Here is a 12373-nt window from a genome sequence, read left to right as displayed (position 1 = left end):
CATAATAACAGAAATAAGAGCAAGATAAGTGTCATCATGTGCTCTCATCAAAGCCTCAGGGTCATACTGAGAAAAAAAATGTTGTGTCAAGATGCTCCAGTGTTCTCCAATATGCTAAATTTTCTGCATATATATGCTGAAAAAATGTTCAGTCCAAGGTAGAAAAGTACATGCTCTACTACTACTACTACTACTACTATATATTATTATTATTATTATTATTATTATTATTATTATTAATAATAATAATAATAATAATATAATAATAATAATAATAATAATAATAATGTTAATGTTAATGTTAATGTTAATATTACTTCTACTACCATTATTACTACTGTTATTATTTTGCTTAACCTGTATTTTAAGTATTTTTAATCCACGAACCAGAGCACAGAGTTGCAAATCTTTGTTAATATTAAAAAACACTCACTAGTTGGAAAGGATACGCCATATGAGTTTTAAAGGAGAACCAGTTCAGGTTTCTGAAAGACTAAGATTGCAAATAAAAGTTCTAGCAAAAATAAAGTTGGATTCTTTTAACATAATCTCATTTGGAGTTGTGTAATCCTTTATGAAAACATTCTAAGATATATTTGTATTTTTTCTTACTTTGAAATAGATATATTTAAGTCCCTTTTAATAAGTCAGCCAAATAAAGAGTTTCAAATTCAATCAAACAGAAGTAGTGGTGGCTAGACTTTGTGAATTTTTCAATTTTTAAATATACGAAGAACAAACATCAAAATATGGAATATCCTCTTGAGAAGACAGAAGGCATATACTTAAAAAAAGCAAAGAAAGAAGGACTAAGCCTGTTCAGGAATAATTTGGTGTATTCTTGATGAAAATTCATGATTCAGCTAGATGTAGATTCTTTACATAACCCTGGGTTGCTGCTGCTGGAGTCTCAGTCTTGCCCGTATTTTTTTTTTAAGTGATCTTGTGTTTGAAAGCAGAATGAAGGAAGGTTGTAGCATCTCAGTGTTTCAGTAATTAATTTTTTCCTTTATAGGTCACTACTAGGCTATTTGTATGTAAACAACTGGAAAAAGTTTAGAAAGAGTTTTGCTTAGAGAATCATCTCCATATGTAACTGTCCACTAGTTTACCCTTTGCCTTAGGAGTTTACAGTGAAATTATAGTGAGAAGCAGCTGAAGTAGGAACAATAGCTCTGTGTTTCTTAAAATAAAATTAATTATTTAAAAAGAGAAATTATACTTCAGATAATACTGTTGACACAGCAAATAGTACCTCACAGATAAGTAGCTTTTTTCATTCTTAAGAACTTGGGTATCCATTATCTGGACCCCTTAATGTATGCACGTTCTCAAAAATTGAGATGTACAGTGTTATTTTGGCCTCTTGTCTTTCAAATTTAATCTTGGAAGTTGATTTGGGGAGGAAAAAAAACTACAGCAGACATTTACTATTGACAAAACTCCTATCTGCTACACTGTCCTACTTCAATATGTTCTTGTTCTGTCATGTTGAGGGAGCTCCACACTCTGTTTAGTAAACTCTGGGGTGTTGGATCATTAAAACAAGGAAATCATTGTTTTAGGGTTTAAAGAAGGTGAATATTGTTGTGAAAAAAATGAGAGAGACCTCAAATGAGAGAGACCTTCTAGCTTGTGATGTTTGGAAAATTTGAATACCTTAGAGCTGGTATTACTTCAGAAATTAATGTATAAATGTTCTTTGACCTGTCAAAGTACAGGATCAATTTTGCCACTTCTGGTCTTAGCATTTTAATTTTCCTTGGGGTAGTGGCATCTTAAAGTACTCCAGTTTTTTAAGTTCAAGCTTTTTTGCATTTAAGGTTTACAGCTCGACCATTAGTGGAGACCATATTTGAAAGGGGAATGGCCACTTGTTTTGCATATGGACAAACAGGCAGTGGGAAAACCCATGTAAGTAGTTCTTTTACAAGTCAGCAATACTCTTTTTTTACATAACACACATAGATGACTTCTAATAAATAAGATATATGTAAACTACAGTTCTGTGACTTTTATGGTGCTTTTCTTTTTCTCTTTGTTGTTTTTTTTTTTTTTTTTTAATTTAGACTATGGGTGGCGATTTTTCGGGAAAGAACCAAGATTGTTCAAAAGGCATATATGCACTAGCAGGTGAGACTTCATTGATCAGTTGGCTTCAGGCAGACCAGTTGAGATCAATAAATTTTCTACTCTTTGTCATACAAATATAACAGTTTACTTACTTTGCATTGCAGTGGAGCTTTGGTAATCAAAAGTTGTCCCTATATATGTTTCCTTTACACAGTAATGTAAATAGAGACTACTTAACAAAAATACATTAACAGATTATGTAAGTTTATCATTTTGGGGTCTTCTGCATCTTCCAGTGTAATGTGGCAGTTTAGATTGTGTTGTTTTAGGCTTGGTTGACTGACCCTATTTGTCATTCTTGCAAAATACGAGATGCTGTAAAATAGACTGTTATACACTGATGAATCTTCACTAAATGAAAACACATTATGAGATTTCTATTTATTCTGGAAATGTATTCACAGCTCGAGATGTCTTTTTAATGCTAAAGAAGCCAAACTATAAGAAGTTAGAACTTCAAGTATATGCAACATTTTTTGAGATCTACAGTGGTAAGGTAAGTACCTGGTCTTTTTCTGAGAAAGAAAGAGTTTCTCAAAATTTTGACAAAATCTTGAGCTTGTCACATAAAAGAATTTTTCCCTCTTTGTATTAAAAGCTGTATTTCAAAGAATTTTTACATTTCCCTTCAAATCCTGTATTTCCATGGAATGTTTTGCATTATTTGAATTCGAATTCGAAACAGGAATTTTTTTAAAGCTCATCTTTTAACTGTTGTGTTTTTCTCTTTCCCTAAGGTTTTTGATTTGTTGAACAGGAAGACAAAATTAAGAGTGTTAGAAGATGGTAAACAGCAAGTCCAGGTGGTGGGATTACAGGAGCGGGAAGTCAAATGTGTTGAAGATGTTCTTAAGCTTATTGAAGTAGGCAACAGTTGCAGGTATTTTCTATAGCTTACACCTGTTTTTCATAGTACATTAAAAATCAGAACAAGATTTTTTGGGGTATATTTCTAGTGGTGCCTTTCCATGTCCAAGTGAGTTTTTGATGATGTTGTCTGGAAGTAAAGAATCTACCTACGTTTTAAATAGAGACATTTAGAGTTTCTCTGTCTCCTAGAGAGAAATAAGTGATTGTTCAAGAGGATGTGAATTGCATGCATTATATAAGCAGCTTACTGACTTAAATTCACATAATTTAAAAACTGGAATGCTGCCAGGTTCTTCATCTGTAAAAGGCCTTGATGCATACTGGCAGAGGTTAAGCACAATTTTTTTTACCTTTTATTTTTTTAAGACTTCAGCTTCATTGTTTTTAAAATTAGCCTTGAGCATGGACTGCTGCATGATCAGATAAAAATGCCATCATCATTTTTTATATAAGCTCTCTGATAATCTGAAATATGTGAAGATCTGATTTTAAAAGGGAGGCAAAATGTTACTAAGCTTCCATTTCCATTCAAAGAGATGGAAGAAGAGGCATAATTGTACTATGTATATCCAGTTATTAGTGTTCTATGTCTAGTGTTCTATGTCTATGGACATTAGTCTATGTCTGTTAGTGTTCTGTGTCTATGGACACTATGTCTAGTGTCCATAACAGTGCTAGACATTCTGTCAACATGTAAGAAAATGCAGGAATGTGCCCTGAAAACCTATCATTGTGAAGTTAGTTTTTACCAGGTATGGTCCTCTACTGGTTAATGTGTTTTTCTGCTTGTCTCTTGTTTAAAGGACATCTGGCCAGACATCTGCAAATGCACACTCATCTCGAAGCCATGCAGTGTTTCAGATTATTCTTAGAAGGAAAGGGAAATTGCATGGTAAATTTTCTCTGATTGATTTGGCTGGCAATGAAAGAGGAGCAGATACTTCAAGTGCAGATAGGCAGACGCGACTGGAAGGTGCAGAAATTAACAAGAGCCTTTTAGCACTCAAGGTAACTAATATGTTTCTATTGCCTTGGAGTAGGTGGAAGCCTACATATAATAGCAATGACAAGTAAAATTAGTGTTTTTGCGGGCTTTGCTTGTCTACATTGTCTATTGATACGACAGGTATAAACCAATTTATTAATTTTTCCTCTACATGCATGTAAGTCCCAAGTAGAAACAATCCAGAAACATTGTGCTATCAACTTACATGTAGTTTTTGTAAAATAAAATCAAAACAACCCAGCTAAACCAACCAACCAACCAACTGAAAAACAAAACAAAACCCCTAAACAAACAAGAAAACACTCCAAAAACCCAAGTTCACTAAAAGTCCCCAGTGGTTGAATTTGTAGACATTTCTGATACATACCTAAAACAGGAAGGCAAATTACTTACTTTGGTACTCAAGATATGAAATACTAACAGGAAGTACTATTACTGATCTCACTATTTCTTTTTTTAAATAAAAAATAATTCTACACTGACAACATATTTACTGCTATATCAACTAAAGCAAAACAACAGCAGCATGTCCATAAAAAACTAGCAAATAATTAAAATAAACTTTCAAAGATGAAATCCATTTTTCTCAACCCTTCTTCATAGCAAATTGTCTGATACAGTCACTTTACAGATTTTCATCCATCCAATACATAAAAACAGAGCTAAGAAATACTATTTAAAAATTCATCTGCCTTTCTTGTTTGATGTTTTAGAGTGATTAAAAGAGGCTCAGTCTAAATAGGAGAAGTAATTTTTTTATTTCAAACTGGAGAAATGGTAGTTTTTGAATGTCTTAGAATTTGTCTCTGGTTTTGGTTAGTTTTGCTTAGGTTTACTACTCTTAGTACCAATGCTGCTTTTATATAAGAAATCTGAACCACAAGATCTGTGTGGTTACCTTTTTATTCCCAGTATAAACCTGGGAGAAGACTGGTATCTGACAAAACAGATCTCACAACACATCATAAAATTGTGATGTATAATGTGTCATCATAAAATTCTGTGGCATGTTGAAAAACTGGAAGCAGCAGTTCCAAAACTTTGGCCTATTCTGCTTTAACGTCAACGTAAGCATTGCTGGCACCTTTGGGTTGATGCTACTACTCATTTTCCAAATGTAACTGAATAAAGCTATTTTGTTCTGGGGGTTTGGTTTAAGGGTTTTTTTTCAATTTATTTATTTTGTACTGGATAGTGCTCATACAACATATTTGGTTAATTTTTATATAACTTGTCTTTTTAATTATAGCAGAATGTTCTGCTGCTGCTGTACTGGTGATTTTCATCAAAATTATTTGGGGAAGGGGAAAAATAAATGTTCATCTTGCAGGAGTCTAAAAGGTGATACAAAGCCATAAACGTCTCTCATTTACATGTTTGCCATTTTTCATCTCTCCCAAAAAACATTACACAACCTTTTCCATTTGTATTTAGAAGCCATGAAATTATTTTCAAGTTCCAGTTTAAACTAATACATTCTGACAAAGTGGTCTTTGTTGATAATCCAAGATTTGCTCTTTCCATCTGGATATCAGTCCTGTCTTAATCCGTTCAGGATTTTGGCACAGGAATTTATTTCTGTAATGTCTCTACATGGGAGTAGTGTTGTCATTTTGTTACCTGGTTTTCAGAGATGTAGTGAAAACTAAACATAGTTTAAAACTCTGTTACAAATTTAGAAGCTGGTGGTGTTCTTCTGTAATCTTTTACTAGTAAGGAGATAAATCGATTCTAATTTTTCAGGAGTAAGCAAACTAAAAATCATTATAGTAAATTAAAATTAAAAACTTGGTGATTGCCATATCAGTAATTCAGAATAGGATATATCTGCAGCTGGAGGATTAGTTGAACTTCTGTAGAATTATTCATGTAACACAAAGGCTATTCCATCTGTTAGTGCAGCTAAAAGCAAAGCTCTCATTTGAAATACATTGGTTGGCTGTAGAAGTTCTGTGTGTAGATACTTTAAAAGTGCACCAAGAAGGCCTTGCATCTGAAGAGATGTCTGTTAAGGAAAACACAGAGTCTGGAATTAACAGTCAAAATACTATGTTTACAACAATACAAAAAATTAATATTAAAAGTTCTTTGCATAGGAATAACTTATTAGACAATATTAGAGTGCTGAGTGGACAGAAGTGATAGATTAATGGTGTCTGGGTGTCACTGTTGTACTTAGTTGCTGCTGTATCTTCTTAATAATTTTGTAATATTTACATCTATATAATATTGCTCACTGGAACCCAATCAGTTGCAAATATTAGTGTAGCTTCTTGCCTCTGGGCATGGAAGAGGAGATCTTATCTCTGTTTCTTCACATAAAGACTGTTTTAAAACCTAATATTTCCAAGTGTCTTCCAATGCTAAGTTGAGAGCTTGCTTCCAGTAGAGAGCTATACCTCCTTGGTTTGTGACCTGTGGAACTTTCAGGAAGTTTGTTTTCCTCTAAGCTGTAAAGAAAGACAATGGTAAAATCAGAGTCAAACCCACTGCTTTTAACTGATGGAGTTAACCCCAGTATGTCCCTGTGCATACTGTTGCTGCTGGCCGAGGTTGTAACTCATTCAGGCTTTTCTAGCTGATAATCAGGAATAATTGTTAGCCTGAACATTTCACATCAACACTGTTTAGTTTTGTTTTTGGATACAATAGATGTAAACAATTTGGATGACATAGAGACAGTTTTTAGACTTCTAATCCTTTAAAAATTCTTTCCTCTCTACTGAGCTTAATGAGAAGTAGAACCCTAATGCTTATTGAATTCAAGCTTTTAGCAGTAGAGTGCATCAGATATAAGGCATGTATTTTCTGATTCTGAATTGCATTTTTATTACTTTTATTTAACCCATGATAAAGAATCTCTTTGTTCTTTCAGGAGTGCATTAGAGCCTTAGGCCGAAATAAACCTCATACACCCTTCAGAGCAAGTAAACTTACTCAGGTGCTAAGAGATTCATTCATTGGAGAAAACTCACGTACCTGTATGGTAAGTTGATTTGGTTAACTGTTCTAACAATTACAAAGAGAAAAGACACTGCAAATTTAGACTTTTATGTTTAAAATTGGTTGCATGCTACTGGTAGTATGTTGGACTTACATTTATTTACCTATTGATATTATATGTTAAGGGGGGTTTCAAATGAGACTTTTCTCAATGGTTTAGAGTGAATATTAGGAGAAAATTCTTCACCAAAGGAGTTGTCAAGCATTGGAACCAGCTGCTCAGGGAAAGTGGTCTAGTCTCAGTCCTCAGAGATCTTTAAGAAGTGCTTAAATGTGGTAGTTAGGGACATGCTTGTGGGCTTCGTTGGGTTAATGGTGGGACTAAATTATTTTAGAAGTCTTTTCCAGCCCAAGGGTTCTATGATTCTGTGATTCTGTGATTTTAGATAACTTGTTCCCTTCTCACTTTTTTATTGACCTTCCTTGTTGCTGGTTCTAGTTTTCTAGCTAGGCTGACAGCTAGAAACACTTCTACCTTGGTTTGTTTTTTTGTTTGTTTGTTTTAGCAGTGTCTGAATTATAAAAGAGTCTTGTTTGTTTTGCAGAATTCTGGAAAAGAGGGTGTAGACTGGAAATAGTGATGACTTGTGATTTTTAAATTACAAAGATTAAACTAAAAGCTGGTATCAAGCTCATCAGAATATGCTTCATTCTGTTAAAGGGGAAGTTGTTGGGATAGATGGGATGAATAGCTCTTGTATATAAATATATACATAAAATATATATTAGAATATAAAAATATATAAAATAGAACATAAAAGCACTGTAAATATTATTGAATTATTAACTTTTACAAATATATAAGTATATATCATTATATAAATAATTGTTGAATAGCTGTAAATGTCCATTTGTGCCAGCCTGAAAAACAGAATTCTTCTGACAGATGAGCAAAAGGACAGATAAAAGTCCTGACGTCCAGTTGTTTTATTTGTGCACCTGTAACATTTCTCTTTATGAGAATGTGAGCTCTCTGCAGTACATAATGATTACTAAGCTTGTTTCTGTTGGTTACTTTTCACAGGCTCTTTTGAATTAGTTAGTCTAGAGGCCAGAGAAGTCTGTAGGCCACAATGTATAAACCATGATCGTTAGACAGTTTAGTCTTCCCTTTAGCTGTTAAGTATAGTTCTAATACAAAAATCGTGGTAAAATGGCATTTTTATTCACCTTTTTTCATTCAGTGCTCTAAGGAAACCACAGGATAGTTTGCTTTCCCACTGAGACATACCTGACCAAGCTGAAGATGTCCCTGCTCACTGCATGGGGGTTGAACTAAATGACCTTTAGAGGTCTGTTCAAGCTCAAATCATTGTATGACTCTATAACTTCATTAATCCCATGCAGGATTAGATAGCTAGATGGTGAAATTCTAGCAGGTGTGTCCACACTGCTGAAGGAGGTTTGAAAAATTAGCCTGTTGGAAGTTACTCTCTGCACATCAAATAATTAACCTTTGGGAATATTTCATGGAAGTTCTTAATAATAAAAATAATCCCCTCTGAAATTGGAAATATGCTTGAACTCTTTTTTTTTAAATTTTTTTATTCACATAGCTACAGTTCACAATTAAGCTTAAGAAACCTCTTTGAGGATAAGATGCTGCCTTCAAATTAATTAATTCTTCTGGTATTTTTCTTAATAGTAGGACCACTTGTGACATACTGGTTTTAGTGTTTGTTTACATGAATTATTTAATTAAGGATGTAATCAGCAGAGTTTCATCTTAAGATACTCTCATAGTTTAATCCCAGCCAGCAATGAGGGTTATTACTAAGGACTTTCTCAGCAAGAGAGATTTGGTCCATTGTTCAAATGTGCTGTTTGAATAAGATGTTTTTAACTATGTGGAGCTTTTCAATATGGAATGCATATAGAACGATGTAGTAAAATCTAGTGATTTTTAACTTACTAAAGGATCCCTGAAATAGTAAAATATCTGCTCTTTGTTTTCCATTTGCTTTCTGGTATATGAATCTGTAAGGAGGATATTTGAGTAAAACTCATTGGCTAGTTTCTACACTTCATTTTTTGTGACTTTTCCATTTATTATTAATGGATATGTTGCAGTTGTAAAAGTTTCATCTTTAGGTATGGAGTTTTCTCTCTGTATATAACATTAATCTATGATTTGGAAGCTCTTTGTTTTTTCAAATTTGTTCAGAAAAATACTTGAAAGCTCATAAAGTTTTGAAACTTCATAGTGTGGACTGTTACAACTAGGATTTGCTTCCTTCAAAAGAAATCCAGAGACTTACAGTCAGCATAAATATTCTTTTAAATTTTATCAGTCACTGTAGTTTTACTGTTCTTGTCAAAATAGTTTGGGAAGCCATTTAAAGTTTTTGAAGAGTTGCATTGTTGGATAATGGATTGTCATCTCAAAGTTGCAGTTTGACTACATTAAATAGTCTCATTTTTTAACCAGTGCTGCTCCTTGACATGTTGCATCCTTCATGTGCTGCAGTCACAGCTGAAATAGTCAGACCCCTCAGCCCTCCAGTGTGGGAGTAGGAATATGCAGACTTCCATGCCTCAACAGGGCCATTGATCGCACTGTGATGACTTACAAGCAGTGTAAGCCTATTGGTTCCAAAAAGGAAGAATGAATATTACAGATCTTAAAGATGCTCCTGACCATAAGTAGTGCAGCTTCTTCCATCCTCATTAGGAATTAGGAACAAGAAAGTGAGCAACAGAGAGGTCTGTGTCCTCCTGTCCTGCCTGGACTGGGTTTGTTGGGGCCTGAGGAGAGATTAATACACCAAGATTTATGCACAAGTTCATGTCTCCTGAACACGGTATTTACACAGACCAAGGCATCTACAATGGCACTTCCCTAGAGCAGCTGCACTTTATGGTCTTTAAAGTGTTGGAGCAGTCTCCTAGTGTTACAGCAGTGGTAGTAAATAGGTAAAGCAAAAGCCACACAAATAAAGCAAAGGAAAACATGGAATTCATTCACCACTTCCAATTGTCAGGATAGTTCAGCTGTCTCCAGGCTGTTCCACGTGTAACGATTACTTGGGAAGCCAAATGCCATCAATCTAAACATCACTGTCTGTGGCATGCTCTGAACATTAAACTGGTGGAGGAGATGTATGCATTTTTCACATTATTTGAGTTTGGAAGGCCTTTAGGAGATTTTAGATTTTTGTTAATTAGTGCCCAGAACAAGAGACGTGCAGCTGTGTGATCTCAAATATAAGCTTGTTGTTTTTTTTAGTAATTGATGTATACCAGTATTAGAGGTTTAAACTTAGATCTGTATGATCACTTCCACCACATATTTTTCCTTTCTCCCTAGAAGGAGAAATTCCTTTTGGGATGACTACATCTGTTTTTATACAGGAATGTCAGAAGCAGAATGAAAGAGAAGACTGGGATTATTTAATCACCAATCAGTTTCAGTTTCCTGAGTCTATGATGGCACAAAAATGTTATCGTGTAGGATCATAGAGGTGTTTATTCTGGGTAGAACTTTTGTGACTGCTCAGGGAAGAGAACAGGGGGAAAAATTGGACTACTGAGAGAAACTAAGAGAAATAATGATCCTACTTTTCCCAGTCACAGTTTTAATTTTTGCTGATTTCGGGAAAGGAGGTGCTATCTTCAGAGTATTTAATTTAGCTGGGAAAAGAAAGACCTTTGGATTCCAGATAGGTCTCATGAAAGGTTTGCCATCAAGTTACAGATAATTTCTAATTGAGAAAAAAAATATCTCTACTTAGGAAAATAGTTAAACTCAAGCTTATCTTTACTACTATTAAGTTTATTTTCTGATATGGCCAAAATCATAGAATCTCCTTGAACAGAGGAGAGGCTCAAAGGATACATAAAAAAATAATGTAGTAATTGTTTATAGGATATATTAGACTTAGGGTCTACTGAGTTGCATGTTTCCTTTTTTGAGAGGTGTATTTTTTAAGTTATAATTTCACATTTGTAAAGTATGTTATGAAGATGGTTGGGGAAACTGAATTTCTGTGAATTCTTGATGTTCCTTGTAGGGTTAAAAAAATTAAATTGAAGCTTTGACTAGGCATCTGTGTCTCTGAGATGTTGGCTAAGGACAGCTGTAGACAGCAGACATTTTTGGTAAAAGATCAGAAATGAAACTGGAGATAAAAAAATATATGCATTTAAATTTATCTACCCTTTCATCTGTATAAAGTGATTTGCTAATGTGTGGCTTGTTTTCTCCAGATCGCTACGATTTCTCCAGGGATGGCATCCTGTGAAAACACTCTAAATACATTGAGATACGCAAATAGGTATGAAAAACGTTATTTCTTAAAGCTGTACTGGCTGTTGATGAGTGACATTTGAAATAGTGTTGTTCCATGATGTATGATTATTTTAGCTACTTGAATAATTCAGTGGTAGTTGTGTTTCTTAATAAAATTAAAACCAAACTACTGACCCAGGCTCATATTTAATTTAATTGTCACTTTGTACAACCATTACAAAAGAATCTACTAAAACTCCATCTATGCCATTATCCAGAGATGGATAATGTGGATTGCAAGGTATGTAGGACATGCTACTATTAGTTTTGCCCTTTGAAAGGACCATCTCTTGCATTAAGGATAGTTGGTGTTCATGAAGATTCCCTGGAGTGTTGGATAAATACCTATCTGTGATGTGATTTTTTTCCCCCAGCCCTGTTGTGGAATTTTGTGCAGTTGCCAGTTGGTATTACATATACATATAAAATTGCATGCTTCCCAAATTCAAGCAAATATCTGAGAACCCTAAGTAAAGGCTTAAAAAGGCAGAAAATTCAACAGGCTTTATGATCACTGTAGACAAATTAGCACCTCCAGAGGCAGATGCATCACTTGAGACCTGTACTGCTGTAGGAAAGTGTTCAGTTCTCTCTAGTGAGTGTGAAAGGAGCCCTGACCTGCTGCAGTTCTCCTTTGTTTAAAGTCTGTGGAGATGGTGCTGTCAGATCCTCTGTGTCCCTGCAGCCTGACCTGTGACTCAGAGACGCCCCTTGCTTTGCTGCAAAGGACAAAGGTGCAGACACCCTCTGGGCCATCAGAAGCCCTGGCTTTACCAGAAGAGGCTACTATCTGTGGGTCTGTTTGCCCCAGTGAGAGGTCAGGCAGAGCCACAACTGCTTCTGCTTGTCAAGGCACAAAGGCCTGCTAGGAAAGCTTTCTACCTGCTTCTCTCAGTCTCCAAATGTCTTTGTGTTTGGGTTAATAGAGCTAGTAGTAAACCTGCCTGGCTTAGACCAGTCTGTCTCATTTCCTTCCTGAAGAGAAAAGGCATCCACTCCTCTGCTTACAGTAACATGATACAGGACCTTGCACATTCAAGACTTGTTGGAACTTCTACCCCTTATACAACTTA

General features: G+C 34.8%; 1 protein-coding gene across 3 annotated transcripts in view; it reads left to right on the top strand.

The window, feature by feature from the left end:
- The window catches only part of KIF2A (kinesin family member 2A), a 56126-nt gene that overhangs the window by 35776 nt on the left and 7977 nt on the right, over positions 1-12373 (top strand). For all 3 annotated transcript variants that reach the window (XM_030236707.2, XM_050986668.1, XM_050986667.1), the window contains exons 10-16: positions 1824-1914; positions 2070-2133; positions 2538-2629; positions 2871-3013; positions 3807-4011; positions 6885-6995; positions 11219-11286. In XM_030236707.2, the coding sequence (XP_030092567.2) occupies positions 1824-1914; positions 2070-2133; positions 2538-2629; positions 2871-3013; positions 3807-4011; positions 6885-6995; positions 11219-11286 (774 nt within the window). The remainder of the gene's footprint in view (positions 1-1823; positions 1915-2069; positions 2134-2537; positions 2630-2870; positions 3014-3806; positions 4012-6884; positions 6996-11218; positions 11287-12373) is intronic.

The sequence above is a fragment of the Serinus canaria genome, chromosome Z (assembly GCF_022539315.1).
Source record: "Serinus canaria isolate serCan28SL12 chromosome Z, serCan2020, whole genome shotgun sequence".
Lineage (NCBI taxonomy): Eukaryota > Metazoa > Chordata > Aves > Passeriformes > Fringillidae > Serinus > Serinus canaria.
This window is presented reverse-complemented; position numbering and strand designations above follow the sequence as displayed.